Raw genomic sequence first — 23909 nt, 5'->3', positions numbered from 1 at the left:
CAGAAACATTGGATGCAAGAAACAAATTATTTAAAAGAAACTGACTTTCCAAGAGAGCAGCTCATCAAATATTTGTTTAGATTAAAATTAAAGATGACCATGCTATAGTCGGTTAGGAAGCAGTCTTATATCTTATATCAAAGAGACTTGAATATCAAAGAATGTACTGTTTCCAAAACATTGTAGGAATTTGAAGGTTTGTTATGGCTGACAAGCTTTGTTGGAGGAGGGGGGTGTAAAAATGAATCTGAGGCATTTCAGCATAAACAACAACCAAAATGGCACATTGTTTTAGATTTTTTTTTTTTTTTTTTTTTTTTTTTAGGTTTTATCACTTAAATTTTCATAATGAAAATCCAATATTAAAAAAAAAATTATCTTTTTCAAATTGTATTACACCATTCTCTTCAGATTTTTAAATGTTTTTTTTTAATATCAGTTTCATTTTGCTTGAATAAAGTTTTTCAAATTAAACTTTGTATTTTAACAGTTATAAATTTAAGTTTACAACCACAAAATGTTTTGGAAATAACCTAAACAAAAATGTATATAAATAAAAAAACAAAACCCTACTTTTTAGGCTATCAGTTAAACTTTATAAATATCCCATAATACAACATTGTTTATAATTCAACCAGAAGTTAAATAAAGGCATTTAGATAAAACATGTCCTTTTGGTTGTTGACTATTTCTAAAGTGACTGAAATCTATTTGATTATGCAAGTGTACCCCTCTCTAGTTGTCTAATCAATTCACACTAGGCTTCTTTTAAATGGAGGATTTAATGGCTCCAAAAGTGACAATTAGGAGTACAGAAAGAGATAGTTCACCATGTGTGTCTGTGAGAGAGGCACAATTTGGGTGCCATTCTTTGCTAACTCACACTGTTCATCTGCTCTAACGTTTTTTTTTTGTTTTTTTTTTAGGGCTGCTTCACTGGCAAAAAATCACATTAACTTACAATTACTCGTTGACATGATCCATCAATCATTCCCTTCACTTAAACTAAGGGTCTTTATTATACATGTGAGCTAAATGGTTTTAAACTTGATTTTAATGAATAAAGACTTTGTGAAATTTGCTTAAAAATGAAACAGGAAAATTAAGATTGACAGTTTTCATTCGGATCATTAAACGATTTCACAAACGTAATTTATATTTCTGTATTAATAAATTTAAAAAGGTGTGTATGCGAGTTTTTCTTTCCTAAATGTAACCTTGATAAATAAGTAATAGTCAGCTAACACACTTCCTAATGTCTGGTGTGTCTGCTACCGGAAGCGTCAACAAGGCAAATCAGTGTTTTTCTCATTGCTATATTTCCCTTGTGCATGTATGTTTTTCTTGTTTTTCTGACCGTTATTTTTTGATTTAATAATCATTAAAATGATTTTTTGGTCTTATTTTAATTAAAAATTATTGAAATTAGTTTTCTTTTTAGTACAGCACAATCACGTTGACACATGGATTCTTGCCAGATCACCAAAGTTAAGCAACATTGAGCCTGGCCAGTACCAGGAGGGCAACTATTTGAGAAGGCTAGGTGCTGTATGTATCTTCTGAGAAAGGTTGGACGTGCCCCCCCTCCCTCCAAAAAAAAACTCCTCGCATCTACAAAGGATGACCCACCGGGGCTGAAAGCTATAAAATGGATGGATGCATCCTTTGAACCAGACATAACTTAGCATTCAGCTCGACTTTTCCCAGAACACGCAATCAACAGCTCAGTTTTAGCTGTTGTCCGATGTAAGATGGCGATCAGCCAATTACAACGCAATGTGCTGAGTTTCAACTCGACGTGCATGCCCAAGCAGCAGACGAGAATTGGAGTACCAATTGGAAGAGGAAAAAAAAAACAAAATTAAGTCAGGAAGAGTGGAGAAGAGCTTAAAAAAAAAAAAAAAAAAAAAATTTGACCATCTTGGCATAACAGCTCCAGACACCATAATAGATTTTTGTCAACAGAGGCAACGACTGGGGGAAAAAAAAATCCATAAAACGTGCAATCTGCGGCCACGAGTGTCTCCTAGCAGAAAAAGGTGTGGGTGGTGGGGCTAACAGACGGCTATGGCTGGAGATGTGACAATGTTAAATGTGGATAGTGGACATCAATCCAGATTAGGACGTTCTTTGCAAAAAAATCACGGCCATTTGTATTATTATTATAATAATAATAAAAAATAAAAAAGCATAGCACAACCTACCAACTTTTGTTGTTTCATATAAAAAAATAAAAAAGATACTTGAAAAACAAAAAACAAAAAAAAAAAACACCTACCAAAGAAGTTTGTTTCAATTTTCCTTCATAAAATAAAAATACTTGTCAAAGAAATCTTATAAAAAACATTTGCTTTGAATTATTTATTGGACAAAAAAAATTTTCTTCATACAGTTAATAAAAATTACCATAGGGTTTTGCTTTTTTTTTCTGTTGATTCTACATTTAAAATTTTACTATTTTATTTTACGTAGCGTTATTATGATTAGGGCTATGACAACAGCATATTCTTTTCATTGTTTTGACTCGAGTGTGTATCCATTGATATCTTATATGCTTTTATGTAGTGATGTGCTTCTCGGTTGATTAACCATGTGGGATATATACTCGAGAGTCAAAACAATGAAAAGAATATGCTGTTGTCATAGCCTAGTTATGATTTCATCAGTAACGCTCGGTCTTATCAGCTTTTGACGTTATGTTCTGGAGAAAGCCGAGTGAGCACTAAGTTATGTCTGGTTTAAAGGATGCATAAATACCAGTTTTTCTTTTAAAAGAAAAATTGAAAACATGTTTTAAAATCTTTTTAAGCAATGAACTATTTAGTTTATGAAGCAATGCCAGCCACAGAACTGTGAATCACCAAAACAATAATGAAAGACTTATTAGACGAAACTTTGAACATGTTTAGTGCAATGGCGATGGTTGGCAAAGTGTGGCTTAATAACCAACAAACAAATCTGCTGAAAGTGTCCTGATTAATGCAGAAAGGGATGCGTTGATGGATATTCTTGCGTTTGCCTCAAATGCATGAACGCATTATATATAAAAACGGGTTTGTTCTTCGGAGGTAGTCGCCTAACGCTGCAAAATTTATTGCAAATTTTGTATTGGTGGACCTTACAAGAACCAGTAGTAAATGTAGCAAAAGAAACAAATGTCTCGGCAAATTATAATTGAATGGTATAATTATATTTGTGCAGTCTGCATGCTTGAAAATCCAGTGTAAATGGGTGGTCCTGCTTGAACAGTATAAATAGACTAAAGTAAATTTCTGAACAGAAAATACCACCAATGAGTGCTAGTTCAAACGATGGATGCAGGAATCCTACTGCCAATAATTCAAATGCGTTCAACCACACATGAATTGTGACAGATGATTAGTGTGCACATAATGCACTACCGAACCCTGCTGTGGTAAACATTTATTGATCCAAAATACCCTACTATTCACACAAATCATGTGGAAAGTAGTTGGAGTATATAGAATTAAATTCATGGCCATAAATCTGCAAGAATTTCTGAGGCAGTGGGGAATAATCAAAGCCAACTATTTTGGGAATATGTATTGGAGATGCTTTTTTTGTTTGAAATTGTTATTTTAATCATAATTTTTAAAAAATAATTTCATAAACATTTCTTTTAAAATAAAAAATATTTACTTTTTAACCCTACCAGACCCGAGCTACTTAACCTAATTTGCTCTGTGCCTGGCCTCCGACAAAATTGTGAAATCCAGATCCGGACCTACAAAATTGTGACTCCATCCCTCATCAGAATGTCCCCTATCACCTGGTTGAGTGACACGCCTCCTACTTTAAAAACTCGGATTTTCATCTAGGCCCACTTGCATCATCACTTTCTCCCTCATCGATATATTCATCACTAGTGTTACGCGATTCAGAAAAATATTCCTAATCAAATTTGCCTGAATCAGAATTTGTTACTTTATCCAACACTTGTTGCATCGTGAAACTCCTTGGTCTCGCTCTTTTACCTGTCAAAGTGCTTGGTTCATCACTAGCATGCTTCATAGCTACAAAACAACTCCGGCAAAACAAAGAAGCCATTTGCAGAATGTTAGCCCCAATTTAACGCAAGCCTAAGCAACAATCAGGTAGCTATTTTTTAGAAAAATACCGGTTTAGCAGTAACTCAGTACATAGCATTTTTGGAAATTGCCGGTATACCGCTAACTCAGTCTGGTAGTTTTCATTTTGTTAAAAGTAAAAATAAAGACTTATTTTTAACTTTTTATAATTTTTATTGTATATTTTTCAATCATGTTCTTAAATTTCAATAAATCACTTTGCCATGGAAATACTGAAGAACAAGAAAAGTGAAGGAACTGATTTGCCTTGTCACTTCCGGTAGCAGCCACACCGGAACTTATGTTGGCCGACTATAATGAATAAATACTTTGGGCACTGCCTTTTAAGTGGTCAGGCACGTTTCCCAAGGATTCGTGAATTCAATGATTTTTTTGACTGGTTTAAACTTTTGTAATTATATCTGCGGGAAAGCCATGTATAGCACTATGACCCAGGACTCTCAGTAAATCAGAAGTAGCCAAGAATTGCCAAACATCAAAAGTACCATGTTACCATACACACTTACCCAATTGACATCCTATAGGCAGTTGAGAAAGACACCAACTATAATACCTGCAATACTGGTTGCCAAGATCAAAATAATGCTCAGGCATCTCTTGAAAGCTACATGCTCCAGGTTCAGTTTGGCAGGCATTGTAGAGGCAAGTAAAGCATTATTAAGCAAGAGATTCTATGCAGGTTCGTTCGTACACCTTTTTAAATCGTTTTTCAAGACTTTTCTTCAGACAAAATTAAGTTTTCAAAACAATTTAACATCTAAACAAGGATATAATAAACCACAAATTTTGACGACGGGAATAATCATGGTACTTATGCAGTTTTGTTACTGTGATAAATCCGAACTTTCACAAGTGTTTCCAGCCAGATAATAGAAAGAATCAGGATATGCCATGCCACATAGCCAGTAATTCAAGCTAGCAGACGAGATTGGCATAAAGAAATGCTGGGCATGCGAAAATCCTCATCAAAAGCTATGCCTGAAGATGCTGTGATCCAAAACTGCGTCGCAGGGAAGGGAGATTTTTCTCCAATCGTTCAATTGCACAAATTATAAAAACTAAAACCATTTTGAGTGCTGCATCAAGTCAGAGCATACAATATCTAACTGGAAAAACTTTTGCAGAGATGCATGTTCTGAATGGAATGCCAAAACCCTCCTTCCACACAAAAATAATTTGCCTGGGACAACAATTGTATCACAGAGTTGGAAAGGGGGGGGGGTTTACAAACAGGAAACAGCTAAACTTTCTGGACCCTCACTACGCATGTGACAACGAATCACATTGAGAGAATGTGGAAGAAAGCAAAAGGAAACAAAATCACGTGTGGAACTAATTAGAAAGCTATCAGAGAGTTCATGTTGAAACAGAAGCTCAAAAGATCCCTTCGTCTCCATATGGGACGAGTAGCTGAATGTTACCTTTAGCTCCCTTCCACTTGCTTTAATCTTTAAAAGCAAAACAATCTGCCGATCACCTTACTACTATACATTTTAAAATCTAAAAGGTTCTCATTGCTTAAAATAAATGAAAACTTCATACTTTGTTAACGCAACAATAGGATGAGAATTTGATTTTCGGTATTTATTATTTAATACAATTTTTTATCAGTATTTCAATTTATTTTTAATATTTCAATAAGTTTTTACTGGAGATAAATGATTTTCAAGGCCTTTAAGATATTTTCCATGTTTTTCAAGTTTATGCAAACCCTGCTACAAAGTATGCAACTTAAATTTTGAGAATTCAATTATTGGTCAATACGATAACAAAGAGTAGAAATGCTCTCTTCATAACCTTTCTCTCCAATAAAGGCTATAAAACTAGTCATTGATGAGCAGAACAACTTATACCATCAATGCTAGTCTTCATTTTCTTCTACTCACTCAAGGGCCGTTTCTTGCCTCTGTCTGGCCATGGAGCATGAAAAAATAAAGGGGTGTGTTATTGCCACATCCTTCCTGTGGCCTCCACCTGGTTACAAATGATCCTCTGCCACAAGATTCTTATCCATGTTCACCAACTATTTCCAGAGAATCCTCTCAATACTAGTCTAGCTATTAGAGTATCAGAAGTTCTCACAATGTAGGTTGTGAACAGTTGACGGTTCAGCTATACTAATGATTTATTTAAATCATTTTTCATTTTAGCCTGTGAATTAATCGGTTTCCTTTTTTGTAACCTGCCTCAGCAATTTCCAGCACCATGGTCTTGAGTTATTTTCCTTATTTACTTAAAACAGTTCACTGGATTTTAAGAGTCCTAAATTATCTCTTGCATAATTATCATGAATTACACAAGTGCTTAATAAAGTAGCCAAATCTTTCTCTTATTGACCAACTGACACCACAAGACAAAATGCAACTCTTTCTCCAACAAGATGGCGCTCACGCCAAACATCTCAATGCCACCAGTTTATGATATGTTTTCAGAAGAGAGTACAATGAGCAAAGGGTTATGGCTACCAGATTCCCGGGTCTTTTCATCATGTGATTTTTATCTGAGAGGGGAAGGAGGAGGAGGTTTTAAAAAACAAAAGTTTATGCAAATAAGCCTCACAATCTAGACCAATTGAAGGAGAATATTACCAATGCTATTAAGAGAATCACCATAGAAGCTCTACAGGCAGTATCTGCAAACGTTAAATGTGCCCAGAAATGCAAAGATGTCGAATGGGGAGCACTTCCAGCATCTTCTATAAAACTACAGGTAATTTAAACAATAAAATGTTCATCCCCTCTACATTTTCTGGGCTAATATTTTAATAGTATTCAACCATAAAGCATATATGGATATGCTCTAGTAATTTAGTGATAAAGGGAAGTAACTCTTGTAGTGACAAAACTGGAAATAAAATGATTTTTAAAATATTTTAATATTCGGACAAATTTTTACTGAACATTGGTTTTTTTTTTTAAGCCTATACAAACCCTGTTATTTTGAAAATAACCAATCATATCCAAGGGAATCTGGCACCAATAATCATATCTTGGCAGACATTTGAATGTATATAAAGCTGTAGGTTAATAATCTATGAATTGGTTGGGAACCATACACACCATTAATGACTATGTTAGTGCTTTTTTTAAAAGCCCTTATTCAAGTCAGACTTTCAATTTTTATCATTTTGTTTAAGTTGGAGATGGGTCATCCTACTGGATGCCAGTCACCTGGAGATCTTTTAAGATTCTAACCGTCCCTTAAGTTGAGGCTCATTTGTTTGAATCTCTTGCACTTTTCAGGAGTCCAGTTACTCTTGAAAAAGGAATGGTTTAATCATCCCCAAAGTGTAAAAAAAAAAAAAAAAGCATACGTGGCTGACCACAATTTTTTTATCTGCACTGGAACATATTAAACTACTTTACTGTTAAAAAGTAGTCACACACACAAGCCAACAAGTGTCCCGGTGTTGCCTGGGAAATTAGATAAAGTTAAAGGTTGTTGCATGAAATATTTAATATAATCAGATTATAACTAATAGGTTACGGGGCAAAATAAGTAAAAAATATAATTTTAATAAGTTGAATTAGTTTGCAACTAGTTTGAAAGTAATTGTTAGAATATAATTAAGCAATAATGTCAATACTCTAATCATTAACATGACACCCCCCCTCAGCAAGAGTATTTATGAAGATACAGTTTCATATTAGGTTGGCACTATTAGTATTCATACAAATAAGATTGATTATTGCCTGGTGGTAATATAAATAGAATAGCAGAAAAAAAAAAAAAAATAAATAAATAAAAAATAAAGATTGTTTTGAAGTACAAAATGTTCAGTATTCAGACTGAAATAATTTCAGTCCATAACATTTCGTTAAAAAGTTTACATTTGTTAATTTTATGAAGAATTCATTTCCTTTCCCCAGTGTGCTTCTTTGTTGTGAGAGGAGGAAGAGTTTAATGGAAATATTTTCTGACAAACATCAGAAATGGAAATACATGCAAAAGAAAGTAAAAAGAAGTCAGAACGTTTTATTTTTGTTTAATGCAAAAGCATTGTGAAATTATTTCCATTACAAGCCTAAAATGAGACGTTTATTAAATTAAAAAGATGCCAGGTGGTAAAAGAAAAACGGAAGGCAATCAAAAAGAATCCAGGCTGTGTTCAGAAATCCAAGTTGTTAGAAAATTCATTTTTGTTTCCTTTCTCTGGTATCTTTTAATCTGCATTTCAGGATATTCCATTTTGTACGTTTACTGAAAAACAAACAAAAAAAAAAATGTAAAAAATATAGTTTACTTGTAGAGAAAGTATGAACTATCCGCATGTAAATAACTTATCCTTCATTAATTATCTCGCACTGAAAGAGGTTTTGTTCACCCAAACAATCAGGAACACTAGTATAATACACCCCCCACCACCACTAGATACAAATTTGCTTCACTGACTGAGAATAGAAACGAAGCGTATCAGAACAACTACACTTTGTTCCTAGCATGTTACAGCATTCATTCTGGGCTGGTTCTATCTAATAAGTTCTACCATGTCCCAAACAGAATGCCCAGACATGACGATCTAAGACTGCTTCCATTACAAGTGCAAGCCATTTGCAGTTCCAGTGACCTCCGCAAAGTTTCTCTCAGCCTAGTGGTGATGCAGAGTCGATGACTTTATAGATAGTCACCTGGGTGACTCACCAACAAAGGCATCTGGCAGAAAGATTTTTCAGGGGAGTGGATTGTGCAGCAAATGCGAGTTGTACTTTGGGGGGGGGGGGGGGGAAAGAGAGAGAGAGAGAGAGAGAGAGAGAGAGAGAGAGAGAGAGAGAGAGAGAGAGAGAGAGAGAGAGAGAGAGAGAGAGAGAGAGAGAGAGAGAGAGAGAGAGAGAGAGAGAGAGAGAGAGAGAGAGAGAGAGAGAGAGAGAGAGAGAGAGAGAGAGAGAGAGAGAGAGAGAGAGAGAGAGAGAGAGAGAGAGAGAGAGAGAGAGAGAGAGAGAGAGAGAGAGAGAGAGAGAGAGAGAGAGAGAGAGAGAGAGAGAGAGAGAGAGAGAAAGTTGTCACTGGACAGAGGCTGAAGCAAAGAATATCTCAAGTTTGCATAGGTCACTTGCCCGCATAGGATAAATCTCACAGCCATAAAGGAGAATGGTGAAGATGAAGGTTTCATGAACCATGATTGGTGTACAGTCATATTTCTTAGAGACCAAAAAGGTCAATGAAGCAGACGAGTCTTTTGCTGGCAACTCCAGTGATACTCAAGTATTCTTTACGATGGGATGAGGCATTTTCATAGAACTATCATAAGAAAAGGAAGACAAAATATAGAGAAGGACAAATAAAAAATATGGTCTACCAATTTTACAGAAACAGCTATTTTTCTTACTTACATATTTTTCACTGACGACCGAATCTTTAAAGACTGTGAAAAATGGCGTACTTCCATCTTCCCGGTAATTTAAAAGCAAAATGCAACCATCTGGATTCATGGATGCACCTGTGGAAGGGGGAAAAAAAAAAAAAAAAAAAAAAAAAAAAATTTAGAAACTTATTTATATCACAAGAATTTACATTTAATTAAAGCAATTATAAATACAAAATGAGAAAATTATAAATTGGCAAATAAATAAGAATTTCTTACCGTTATAAAATTCGTAGTCATCAAAATGACTCAATATATCTTTTACTTTGGCTTGTAATTTCACTTTTAAATTGGCAACCCGATCAGGTTCATTTTCTTCAACTTGTGCTATCAATCTGAAGAAATAAAATGATTTACAGGAAATATTTTAATATGGAAGCTTTAGTACTTTTCAAATCTTTTTCTTTCCGTTTATAACTTCTTCACTTGCAACAAACAAGTTGAATATTCAAAATTATTTTGCATATAAACAGCTTTCATTTCTTGATATTAACATTGGAAAATAATCTTACAGGCTTTGGAGGTATCAAAAAAGTTATTCAAATTGAGTTGTGCCGTACAAAGAAAGCCTTAAAAAAAAAAAAAAAAAAAAAAAAAAATCGATATCATAAAAGCAAATCTAAACCATATATTAGGTGTGTCCACTATAACTGATAATTTCATTAAAATCACTAATCAAAGAATACTTACTTTTTCATATAATCCTTTATAAAAGCCATAAACTGTTTTTTAGCGAAAACAGTGGGTTGAAGATCATGGGCGATGACGATGTTAACATCTGTTCTTTCGTTTAGTGTCACGTCTTCACCACCACCTTCAGCTGAAGGGTTGGAACCAATCATGCTGTCAAAATCACCATCTTTTTCAGTAATCAACTGTAAAAAAAAAAAAAATAATAATTTTTTTCCAGCATGTATTATGGATAGTTTGCATCCTAATGCAAAAAAAATTGATTCCAAAATTAAAGGGAGTCCAAACACACAAGCTTGGATTTTTACACAAAAAAAAAAAAAAAAAAAAAAAAAAAAAAAAACATCCATATTACTCAGGAATATATACAAGTAAGGATTTGTGATGTCCACCACATCTTTAATATAAAGTGCAGTTGTTAGTTTATATGGCCAGTTAAAAAAGTTTGGTATTTTCTGGACCAATGTTGTACCGGATGAATAATATTTAAAATTTAGAAAATATTCATTCTTCTGCCCTAAATTGAAAGATTTCACCAGTTTTTGTTTTTTTTAAAAACAAAAATTATGTATAAAGAATAAAAACTGATTTTTTTTTTTTTTTACTGAAAGAAATTTATAAAAACGCATTTATGTGTAAGTGTACATTCAGTGAGAAAGTTTTAAGCTACTTTTGACCCGAGCAACCTTGCTCGTGAAGAAAATAGTGTGGAGCAAGTGCAAACTAGTATTAGGAAGAGGCCATCTACAGGGACTCAGTAAATAACAGCACTATAGGTACGATACTAATAAAGGTAAGCATTTCAACATCCATAAATAACAGTAAAAACTTAAAAATTGATTCATTGTAAATTTTGAATTCAAGATTCTTAAAAACTTTTCAACTATAAATGTGCTGAATTTAAAAAAAAAAAAAAAAAAAAAAAAAAAAAAAAAAAAAAAAAGAATTAATTAATTTTAATGAATTTTTCAGTATTTATCAAATACTGATCGGAATATAATGAACTAATTATTTTTATTTAAATCCGAGTGGAGATGTATTATTTTGGTTAAAACAAAAAATACCTTTAAAGTTATGTTTTCAGTAGTAAATAAAAAAACTGAAGAATTTGCTTTTTTTTTTTATATAAATAAAGCATCGTAATTTGTAACAATAAAATTTTTACAGGAACATTACAAAAAAAGCTCTAGAGTCCGTATTAATAAATTCGATATAACTCAAAGAAAAATGAATTTCTCGAACTACCGATATTACCATTGAATTAAGCATTGTTTATTTAATATTTTTCACCAAAAAATTATAATAGCAAAAATATTTCTACTTTTTTTAAATTACAGATTTCGCATAATTTTTTTTTGCATCATTTTTATATAATCTCGAACAATAATAAAAAAATTAACAGGAACACAAAACAAATTAAAAAATGATAATCGATACAAACGTTCACTATGAATGTACGTCGGGGGGTGGGGAGGTGGGGGGTAGTGACACCCCTATCTCCTTTTACTAACATGACTTCAGTTTAAAACAGCGTTTTCGTTTTGGTTGTAATTTTAGGCTTCCATATATACATGCTTACCAACTTATCGGTTGCGTTTTGCCGAACGGCATAATTACTTGCTTTTTGAGGGCTAATTTAAACTGTATTTTGTATAAACAAGGTGTTTTTATTTTTATTTTTTTTAATTTAATTCAATATTTTAGGACTTTACTAATTATCTTTGAAATAGACCCAGAAAACTTTTTTTTTTTTTTTTACAATGAATTTATTTAACTTCAAAATTTAGATGAATTGGTTAGCTCGCCGCGAAAACATTTTCATAACTTTTTTTTTCACCTGTACAAATATTTTTCTTTTAGAGACTAAAGTTAATTTCCTAATCTTTCAAATGTAAACAAAGAGTCGGAAACCTACAAAAAAAAAATTATAAATCAACTTTCAAAACTAGGTCCCCCATTTTTTTCCCGTATCCATCATCTTAAAACTCGAGAAATGCACGATTAACGTAAACATTAAGCAAATACATCAACATGGTTCCCAGTTGGCATTCGTTAACCAAAATACAGCCTTGACTTTGCAATCAAAAACCAAGATGGAGCCGAAATGGAATGAATTGATGGAACTTCATTTGTTTATGAATTTATACGGAGAGAGCCAGTGGCACAAATTCGGCAAAATGCTGCATCACGTGAATTTTCATGACAATTTAAACCTTTCGGGGATAACCTTTACGGAGATGGTCCCAACGTCCGCCTCGTTCTGAGCTCGGGGAGAGGCCGCCTGACGTAGGCGGTGTCGAGGCAGAAAATTACCCCTTCAATAAAGTGCTCAGTTGTTAACTTAAGGAGAAAAAAACCCCGTTCCAATAATAAGAATTTTACAAAATAAACAGTTCAAATAATTAGAATTTAAAAACAAAAAAACAGCCCACATGAATAGAATAGTACCACGTGGTCAGTTAACCCTGTAAAATTCTGTGATTTGTTTCACAATATTTGTAAAAGCATCTGTCTGGGACATATCGCTTATTTTAGGGTTAGGGTAATTTTCTGCCTCGACACCGCCTACGTCGGACGGCCCCTCCCCGAATTCAGAACGAGGTGGACGTCGGGACCATCTCTGTAAAGGATAACCCTTTCGGGTTTAAGGTACTAGTGCATGAGCTGGCCTGGGCGTGGCTTATCACTCGCTCGGATTTCTCCGTAAAATGACGTCACATGCTGCCATCTGACGGAGAAAATGGACGAGGGGTGGGGGGCTTACAAAGAGAGAAAACGCGAAAAAATAAATGGCCGACAGGGGGGGGGGGGGGGGCTAGCAGCGCCAAATACAAGTTTCCAGAATATTTCAACATGAAACTGCTTAAAAAATTAATTATAGCATTTTCTTTAATTACTATAAAATTAATATAGTGGTAAAATTATTTAAAAAAAAAAAAAAAAACAGAAGCCAAATTTGAAGCCAAATTAAAAAAAAAAGAAGGCCAAACCATTTCAAAAAAGGTCAAATTCACGAAATTAGCCATTAAAAGAATAATAAATGGTAACATTATCAATAAAAGTTACTTTCCAACTTATCTGCATCATTCGTTGGTATTTTTAAGTAGTTTTAAGTGCTTTTTATTTCATATCGAATGTTAGAGCGGTTTCAGCTAACCTTGCGAAGTTCTGAAATGCCATAAAACATACCCTGTTTTTTTGTTTTTTTTTAAAAATAATTTCTACTTTTTTAAATAGAAAAATGAATGATGCAGGTAAGTTGCAAAGTAATTTTTATTGTCAAATAATAACAAATACTTACCATAATTATTTTTCACATGCATGGGAGTCAAATAGAAAACTTGTAATGTTTTCAAGGAAAAAAGCTAAAAAAAAAAGCTAAAAAAAAAAAAAAAAAAAAAAAAAAAAAAAGGACGACTGGGGGGGGGGGGGGGGGGGGGGGCTAGCAGCAGCAGCAGCGCCAAATACAAGTTTCCAGAATATTTCAACAAGCAACTGCTTGAAAAATTAATTAACAGATAACACCGACCACTCTAATTTGTTTTTTTTTTTGTTTTTTTTTTATAGGTAATTGAGGTCGCTGACAACGAATCTGATAGTCAAACTTGGGGCAAATTTACCGTTTGCATGGTATTCCGTTTATGCTACGCGCGCGCCCCAACATCACATCCCCCCCCCCCCTGCTCGCTATGTCCTGGAAAAAAATCCCCCCCCCCCCACGTAGTTTGCTTGGTGATGCCGTCGTTTATGCTACAGCGTAACATAAACGGAAGCTGCAAAATGGTCAAAAGTAGTTCGTGGGTTCAGGGCCGGGTAAATACCATGCAAACGGTAAATTTGCCCCAAGTTTGACTATCAGATTCGTTGTCAGCGACCTCAATTACCTATAAAAAAAAAAAAAAAAAAAAAAATTTAGAGTGGTCGGTGTTATCTGTTAATTAATTTTTCAAGCAGTTGGTAGTTTTGGTATTAGTTTTAAAAAGAATTTTATTTATTAAAATATGAAATAAACAATGTTTGGTAAAATCCATTGAAAGCGGTCGGTGGTTCTATGAGAAAATAAAGCTGTGTACGCATTATAAATGTTTCTTTTCTGTGTCTTTTAGTACATTAGGGGTAGCAGTGTCAGAAATTTCGTGAAAATAGCGAATAATTCCACCCCATCTTTCCAAGCTTATAACTCCTCGAAAAATGCAATTCAAGCCCTAATTTTTTTTTTTTCAATTAAAGGAGCAAGGACCAAGATTTCATTAAAAAAAAAAAAAAAAAAAAAAAAAAAAAAAAAAGTGTTTTTTTTTTTTTAAAAAGGTTTTAAACTTCGGACTTTACAGGTAAAATTCTACAAGAATAATGTTTTTGTTTGTTTTAAATTTGAATATATTATGTATTGACCTTTTCTCTTCAATTTGTGAGTAAATAATCATGTACTTATCGGGGTCTAAATTAATTATTATTAGACATTTACAAAATGGGAGGCGTGAATTATTCGACCCCCTGTCTTTCCAAGCTTATAACTCCTCGAAAAATGTAATTCAAGCCCTAATTTTTTTTCAATTAAAGGAGCAAGGACCAAGGTTCCATTAAAAAAAAAAGAAAAAACAAATAACGTGGTTTAAAAAAAAGGTTTTAAACTTCAAACTTTACAGGTAAAATTCTAAAAGAACACTGTCTTTTTTTTTTTTAAATTTGAATATATTATGTATTGACCTTTTCTCTTCAATTTGTGAGTAAATTAATTATTTACTTTCGGGTTACTAAATTAAGTATTTACTTTTTAATAGACACTTAAAAATTGGGATGGGGGTAGCAGTGTCGTGAATTAAAAAAAAAACAAAAACGTTTGTCTAAATTATATTCGATTTATTGGAAAGAACATAAAATTTCACATTGACCCTGAAAATATCGTAAAAATAGAATCAATAGAAAAATTTTGATAGATTTTTAAAGTTTAAAAATTGAAAAATATTGAGTTCGGAAAATTCATTACCGTTTAAAAAAAAAAAAAAAAAAAAAAAAAAAAATATTTTTATTACTTTTAAAACAACTGTAATAGTTTATTTTGGAAGTACAATCCATAAAGAAAATAAATAACCCACTTTTAACAGAGAAATTACGAGATTTTTATATTGTATTCGCAGTTTCGTGTTAGGGGTGTCAAAAATTCCTACAAAAATTCTGATACTGCTACATTAGGGGTCATTTCGAGTTAAAAGTTTATTTACTGCACTCATCTGAACTAGAGAAAAATCATGATTTAAATGCGTATGTCTCGTCTAAATAACTAACGATAATTCTGATATGGCCGACCAGACGGGTGATCAGAAAGTCAGATCGAGCGTACCGCAAAATGAAATGAGACCAAATTGACAACTCGGTAATTCTAAAAGAAACAATTTAAACAAATTTTATTTTCTTGCAACAAAAAACATGGAAAATAATTATAATTAATTTTTTTTTCAAATGTTTTTAAAATTTGTTTTTCAATGTTTTTTTATGTAGAATAAATGCACGCGATGCATCAGAGAATTATCGTTAGTTATTTAGACGAGACATACACATTTAAATCATGATTTTCTCTAGTCCAGATGAGTGCAGTAAATAAACTTTTAACTAGAAATGACCCCTAATGTACTAAATGTATAACGTAAGACACAGAAAAGAAACATAATGCGTACACAGATTTATTTTCTCATAGAACCACCGACCGCTTTCTTCAATGGATTTTACCAAATGTTTTTCAATAATATCGAAAATTCTTAGACCTTTTATCTTCGGTGCTTTTTGTTTATTTTTTTTTAAAGTTAATATTTTATCATAAATAGGCAATACAAAACTCAGATCAGGCGAAACGAACTTGCTCCAGCCAAGAAATTAAACTCTGCAAGGGCGCAAGCAAGGCCACCATTCGCCCATGTATGGAGTATTGTTGTCACATTTGGGCTGGTGCATCTGCTACTAGTCTCTCTCGCTCTTAGACAATGTTCAAAAGAGTCGCCAATCTGATAGGCCCTGAACTGGCATCTAAGCTTCAGCCTCTGTCCCATCGACGAAACGTTGCATCGTTCTACAAGTATTTTAATGGTGAATGCTCTGACGAACTGCAGACACTTGTGCCCCCACGACGTAGACACCCTCGACAGGCAGCTAAATCCCACCCCCACACAGTAGAGATCCCTAGATGTAAAAGATCTTTCTACTCCAGTAGTTTCTTTCCCAGAACCGCTAGACTCTGGAATTCCATTCCAGGTCCCTGCTTTCCTAACTGTACTGACATGCAGAAGTTCAAGTGTAACGTGAACCGACATCTTGCTGCCCAAATCCCCAGTGCCGCAGCAGTTGCTGCCCCTGATAGTAGTCCCCTACACCAAAGTGGCAATGTGCCTTATTTGGGGTGAAAATGTAATAAAAAAAAAAATTTGCGGACGTTTAGGAAATTGTAAGTTCCCAGCTACTTTTTGATTGTATTTGAAAGATAAAGGACTAAACTTAATTTCCTAAAGGAAAAAATATTTGTACACGTGAAAAAGTTATGAAAATGTTTTCACGGCAAGCTCACCAAATCAGCTAAATTTTGAAGTTAAATTCATTGTAAAAAATCCTTTAAAAAGATAAATATTAGTTTTCTGGGTCTATTTCAAAGATAATTAGTAAAGTCCTGAGATGTTGAATTAAATTTGTACAAAACAAATTATCCCATAAACGCAACAAACTAAAATTTTGTAAAACACGAAAATTACGAATTTTCAGGCAGTCGAAAAACTGAAAATGACGTCATGTAATTAAAAGGGAGGAAGTCCCCCCCCCCCAAGTCGCGCATCCGTACATTCCTTTTTTGAAAGTTTGTATTAATTTTTGCATTTTTTAATTATTTTTCTGTTCCCATTTTTAAATTATTCAATATTATATAAAAAATATGTTACGCCGAAATTTTCAGATTCTTGCAAGCAAGGAAATTAAAATCTTGCATATAAAAATTATGCAAAACCCATAATTAAAAAAAAAAAAAAAAAAAAAAAAAAAAAAATAGAAATATTTTTTGCAGTTATAATATTAGTTCATTATATTCCGCGATCATCATTTGATAAATACTTAATTTCATTAAAATTGGTTTATTTCCTAAATTTTGGCAGTCTTGCAGTTAAGTCCCGGCAAAGTTCGACAACTCTAAAAGGGTCACATCAGTATTTTACACCGTCAAATCACGAATTAGTTTTAAAATAGTATGTAATATAAAATATGAAAAATGAAAATTTGTTCCATTCCCATCTAATCGAAGAGTTGTGGAGACGGCGTGAAAAAGGACACGCATTTCCACGAATGGTCGACCTAGACGAGAGGATCCAAAATGGCCGACCAGGACTGAGATATGACACGTGCCGTTGTTTCCTTAATAAATTATTTCAGTTAGAGCCGATGAATTGTCAGATATTTTTTTTTTTTTTTACTTCGTTTTGTTTTGGTAAGGTTTCATTATTATTTAACATTTATTTGTGTGTAAGTTGCTATTTATTAGTATAAGCTCGAGCCGTTGTTTCCTTAATAAATTATTTCAGCTAGAGCCGATGAATTGTCAGATATTTTTTTTTTTTTTTTTTTTTTTTTTTTTTTTTTTTTACTTCGTTTTGTTTTGGTAAGGTTTCATTATTATTTAACATTTATTAATACATGAGATATTTCTTCCTAACTGAAATAATTTATTAAGGAAACAACGGCACGTGTCATATCTCAGTCCTGGTCGGCCATTTTGGATCCTCTCGTCTAGGTCGACCGTTATATTTTGTTACGTGGTTCTGGTTCAGATTTTATTTTTCTGTTAAGACAATACACTTTCTAAAAATTCATTTTTCTGTTAAATAGTTATAAAACTGTATATTTTGTTAGTTTACTTTATTTAATCACGTGCTTACTTTCAATATTGAAATATTTTTATTTAAAAACTAATTCGTAATATTCGTGACTTGGTGTAAAACACTGTGTGTGACCCTTCTAGAGTTGTCGAACTTTGCCGGGACTTAACTGCAAGACTGTCCGTTTTTTCCATATTCGGATCTCTTTCGTAAACTACTTCAGCAATTTCCGGGACAGTCAATGTACACTGGTTGTAAGACCTTCAAAGGATGTTTATGCCAAAAGCCGTTCTTAACATGGGGAGCTTTTCGGGGGGGGGGGATTCCGAAAGGTATTTTATTTTCAACCTCCCTGTAATCAACTTAAAGTCTTCGGGTGGTCCCTGGTCCCCCAGTGCACTTTTACCTCTGGGACTAACTCCATAATAAATGGTAGGCCCACACCTCAAAACGAAATCTCGTAGACAGCACTTGAAATGTTTATTTTAATCTCGCTACACCGAAATCACATGATTCAACTTTTAGCAGACGAAAAATTGGGAGACAAAAAGACCAGGATAACCGAAAAATATTCTATCGTGTCAGCCATTTTATGTTCTCCCGTAATAACGTTCGACACTTTTTTCGAACAGAATAAATGTTCGAAAATAAGTAAAAAAAATTATCCAACTTAAAACTTGCCTTTGATTATATTGCATTTGTTTTTTCGTGCCGTTGTCTTTTGTAAGACAAAAGATTTTAATGTGAGAAAACGATGTGTACACGTCGGAATCGTTAAATGTCCAGAATTTTGGCAAAGTTTTCAGATTTCGAATTTTTAGTTTTTTATGGCAGTAGTCAGCGTGGCAGGCTTCCATCTGACAGAAAAGACGTTAAACACTTGGAAACTCTCCAAAAGACAGAATAGTTGCAACATGGACGATTAAAATCATTTTAGAGTATTTAAAGAGGGGGGGGGGATTTAGTGTTTGAAGAATTCCAACGAAAAGAAATACTAAATGATTTTTTTTCTAAAAATCGGAGACATTTTACCAGATTTAATTGAAGCAATTCTTGAATAGGTGCTTAAGATACATCGATTTTTTTTATGTCATTGAGCAAAGAATCACGTAATTGTCATGTGGAAAATAGTAATATATTCAAAAATTACGAAAATTCATCAATTAGAACTGCTTTTGTGTTTTAAAAAGTGAAAGTACGCTGGTTGACCACCTTTACCTTTAAGAATCTGGGATTAAATTGTTTAATTACAAATTAGTTACAACCCCCCCCCCCATGTTAAACAATAGGTTTCTAAATTAACCGCAAAGCAGAATACGTTCAACAAATACCCAACTTCTGGAGGGTGACTACTAACCAGCGCACTTTTTACAAAAAAAAAAAATCTACAAATGTCGGTGTAATCTCAATTTTGCATTCTTAGTTATTTCCCTTGTGTGTGAACTCTTTAACATCTTAGAAAAATGCAATTTTCTTAGAAAATTACTTTTAACTAAATAGTTTTTACTCGATAAACTTTCGCATTTTTTGAATATATTACTATTTGACATTACGTAATGTTCGTTTAAAACAGCATATTTGAAAAATCGATCTCTAGCGACTCTTAAGCACTTTTCAAACAAATATATTTACCGATTAAAATTTTTTTAAAATTAACAATGGCTTCAGGTTTATTAGTTATATGCACAACGCAAAAATGTCCATAAAGAAAATGGATAATTCATAGAATCAAGTGTTTAATATGGTAGGGTTAGGAATCGTTCTCATAGCAATAGAAAAATAAGAGTACTTGGCGAACTATTAAATATTTTTTTCAGGTTAAATTAAAGTTTCATGATTTTTTTTTTAATTATTAAATAGCTAAGCGAAAGCACAATAGTTACAAAACACTTCTCTCCCCATGTTAAAAATGGCTTTCGAAATAACATTTCAGCGCGGTACTAACAATACACAAGTACAAAAATAAAAACCGCGACAATATGGTTAACGACCCACGTCTTAATTTTGATAATTCACATGGTGAAAAAAAAATCTAATTAACTATTCAACATGTGACACCTCCCTCATTATTCGGAGTTTGGTTTCATATTTTGTAAATTATAAATACTTATAAAACACTTGTGGAGTTGGGAGAATTACAGAAACCTAAATACAAAACCAAATGTGAAGGATGAGCGAAGTTAGAATGAATTAACTTGTGTGATTTAAATTAATCACAAAATATGGAATTTGGATAGTTTCCAATTCTATAAATTGTAAATTACGTTGCAGATTTATTTCTATAGGATATGGAAATGTACATTTTTTTTTTTTTTATTTGTGGTAAGGAGAGGGTAGACAATTTCGTGTTTAAGGACCTTTCCACATGGGCTTGGTGATTTTTTTTTTAATAATCTGCCATAAAATGAATCCAAACGAAACCGATACAATATCCCTCTAAATTATAGTTTAAAGGGTTTGAATGTAACCCAATTTTTAAAGAGGCGGCGAGGGTGTAATGTACAAATTTAACAAAAGTATTTAAATTTTATATTAAGCTGTGACTAAAGTCTCTTGAAGAGAATTTGGTAAACTGAAGTAGAACAAGGCGTAAGTATTCGATTTCACGACATTTTGTCAAAGAAAACTATTCCAGTTAATTTAATGGCGATCAAACCGACAAAATAATACCAAAAACTTATTCCATAGTTTAAGAAAAAAAAGACGATAGAAAAATTGGATGTAGAATCTAATACATCCACTACAATAATATGACTAATAGACGGCATTAACGCCTACGCAATAAAAGTAGGAATACATACATATACATACATAAAATATATATATTTTATACAAAATACAAAAGAAATTACAAAATATATTGAATTATCGTTTAAAATAAATCCCGGATGGAACGTACCTTTCCCTCGATTTCATAGTAACAATCGTCGAATGTTTTTATGCTGTAAGAATCGCTGAAGAGTTCGTCGCCTAAAATAAAAAGAAATGAACAAAATATAAGTAATACAAACAATAAAATACGTTCGATTTGTGTTTCAAGAATTCAGGATTAAGTTTTACCTGTAATAATATCCTTGTAAATAATCATTTTGGCGGATTCAATTGGATTTTGTCACGCAGACGAATCTCCAACGAGCTGAAGTGAACGACGACTGGGAAAAAAAAGAAAGATCGCCGCTTTCGCACATGCGCAGTAAAACTATTTGTTGAACGCCACCTTGTCGACTATTTCCTTTACTAAGGGCGCATCATTTGACAACACATTTTATTTATTCAAGTAATATTAATTTAAAAAAAAAAAATAATAATGAACTTTAAAGTTACGATTAGGTCCTGAATTTCATTTCCGGTTACTGATATGCAGACGTTTGCGTGGTGACTTGTCAGAAAGTGCTTACCATGAAAATTCACATATTAAAATTGAATGTTTACCGTAGCTTTGGTGCTAATGCACTTATTGATCCGTGCTATTTAAAAAAAAAAAAAAAAAATAGTATTTTCAAGTTTAATTAAAGTTTTATTATATCTATTTTTATTAAATTGTAAGGTTAAAGTAGAGAATATGTACAAAACACTCTCCCCCTCCCCATGGTAAGAATGGCTTTCTAAATAATAACGTTATTATTTGAGCACGGATCAATAAGTGCACTGGTATTGTATCTTTTATTATTAATTTTACAAAAAAAAAAAAAAAAAAAAGGCTTTCCTCTCCCCAGGTTAAGAATAACTTTCCAAATAACGTTATTATTTAGAAAGCCATTGTGGATATGGGAAGGTGGGCTTATAAAGTATTCTGTATTAAGTACACTGTATTTCATGTTTCCAATTTAATAAACAAATTTTCAATATTAAATAAAAAATAAATAAATTTAATAAATAATTTTTCATTTTACAGATCCGCATTTTTTTCCAATAATAGTTTATATAAAAAAAGATAACCAGAAGGTACACTTTTTTTTTACATAGGCATCACCACTTATCAAGGCCCAGAGGCCACTCGAGGATAAAGGTTAAAGAGTGTACAGTAGAAATTGGACAATATAATAACCGTTAGTAATGAAGATTCGGTAAATTTGTTAACTTATATGGAACGGCTCATTAAAAACTTGTTTACGTTAGACTTGAAGATAACCATATTGTAGTCAGCTGGAAAGCAGAAAAACGGAAAACAATTCCACAGAAAGAAGCTTTGCTCATGGAATCTCCGTTTAGGTTTAGGCACAGATAAAGAGTAGGGGAAATTAATGATAGTGTTTTCTGCTAGACGGGCGTTTCTGGTGAAAGTTTGGCAAGGGGGGACCATAGAATGGAGCTCAGACGAGCACCTGCTATGAAAATAACGATAAAGCAGACACAAACTCGCAACATCTCTTCTGTGAGAAAGAGGTTGCAGGGAAGAGAAAAGGACATCCCCCCACAAGGCTACGAAATCTATTTTGAACTCTATCAAGGCAGGATAAGTCCTTTCTAGCAGCTTCTGCCCAGATGTGGCAACAGTACTCCATCCTTGGACGTACCTGGCTCTTATATAGATAGAGAATTGCATCAGCAGTGAGATATCTACTGGATCAATAGAAGGATCCCACCATTTTTCCAGCGGCCTTGGCAACGGATTTAATTTATGTGTTCCATTTAAGATCAGGAGTAAAGGTCAAGCTTGTCAAAACATGAGGCCTCCCCAAGACGAGAGCGATTCATTTCTGCCTTGTCACCGATAGCGGTTTGCGTAACAACAACCAGAAATTAAATTAAGTACCTAACCATAACTTTAACCATAATGAATATATCTAATTTATTTATGAGTATTAAATTAAGTACCTAACCATAACTTTAACTATAATGAATATATCTCATTTATTTATGAGAATTAAATTAAGTACCTAACCATAACTTTAACCATAATGAATATATCTGATTTATTTATGAGTATTATGCAGAAAAAATACTTTCAAACGATTAACATCAAAATTTAAATAAATTTAATCTATTCAAGTAAAAGTTATCTAAAGTTTTAATGAAAACAAACAAGTAGTTTATATTTTTTTAATTTATATTTGTGGTAATGACGACTGACGCATATTAACTCATTCGAGCCATTTCTCTGTGGCAATTCATAGGAAATAGAGGAGGCAGCCGATTTGCACTCCCTCCCTGAATATTTTCACAGAAATCAGCGCCCCCCCCCGAATATTTTCACAGAATCAACAGTTCCAAAATTATAAATATTTCACATTCATTAAATAAAATTAAATTTAAACTACATAATGAATATACATCTGTAGTGACCAGCTAAACCAAGTCACTCGTCACATAAACAGAAGAATTTATACAGCCGGAATCTATTCATTGTGGGAACAATTTGATTGTGTAACCGTGTGCCTAGGCAAATCTGTATCACCCAAGGAAACGCGTTGTAATGCGTCACTTTGATACACAAACCCAAAGGACTACATTATTTTTTTTTTGCTTATGAATACAGTAAACAGGTTGGAACGTTTGAGAAAGATAGTATACAAGCGTTAACGCACTAAATTGAAATAGTCCCAACAATATTATCAAAAGTCACAATTAATTGCACCCATGGTTATCAAATATGCCGGACTCTGTCTATTAGGCATAAAATAGCATTGCCAAGAATACCATATGAATACAGTAAACAGGTTGGAACGTTCGAGAAAGATTAAGCAAGAGAAGAATGCAGGTTGTCCTTGACGGTCGTACATTTAAAGAATATGATATAAATGCAGGAGTATCTCATGTTGTATAGCTTTTATTAAGGAGATAGGCTTTGGACATTCATATTGATGAGGGGGGGGGATGCATTTATACAGATATTACAGAGGGGGAGAGAAGAGAGAAGACATTTATACAGATATTACAGAGGGGGAGAGAAGAGAGAAG

The 23909-nt window shown here is 33.1% G+C and overlaps 1 protein-coding gene across 1 annotated transcript; it reads right to left on the bottom strand.

Moving 5' to 3' along the window:
* Positions 1 to 8078: 8078 nt before the first annotated feature.
* Positions 8079 to 21253, bottom strand: LOC145291551 (translationally-controlled tumor protein homolog). Its single transcript, XM_080137565.1, has 6 exons — positions 21069 to 21253; positions 20908 to 20978; positions 10162 to 10346; positions 9691 to 9806; positions 9440 to 9546; positions 8079 to 8309 (listed from the first exon to the last, which is right to left on the bottom strand). Exons 1-6 carry the CDS (start codon positions 21094 to 21096, stop codon positions 8307 to 8309), a joined length of 510 nt encoding a protein of 169 aa, XP_079993691.1. The 5' UTR covers positions 21097 to 21253; the 3' UTR covers positions 8079 to 8306.
* Positions 21254 to 23909: the final 2656 nt, after the last annotated feature.

The sequence above is a fragment of the Euprymna scolopes genome, chromosome 12 (genome assembly GCF_053919585.1).
Source record: "Euprymna scolopes isolate OS-2025 chromosome 12, ASM5391958v1, whole genome shotgun sequence".
In the NCBI taxonomy this organism is placed as follows: Eukaryota; Metazoa; Mollusca; class Cephalopoda; order Sepiida; family Sepiolidae; genus Euprymna; species Euprymna scolopes.
This window is presented reverse-complemented; position numbering and strand designations above follow the sequence as displayed.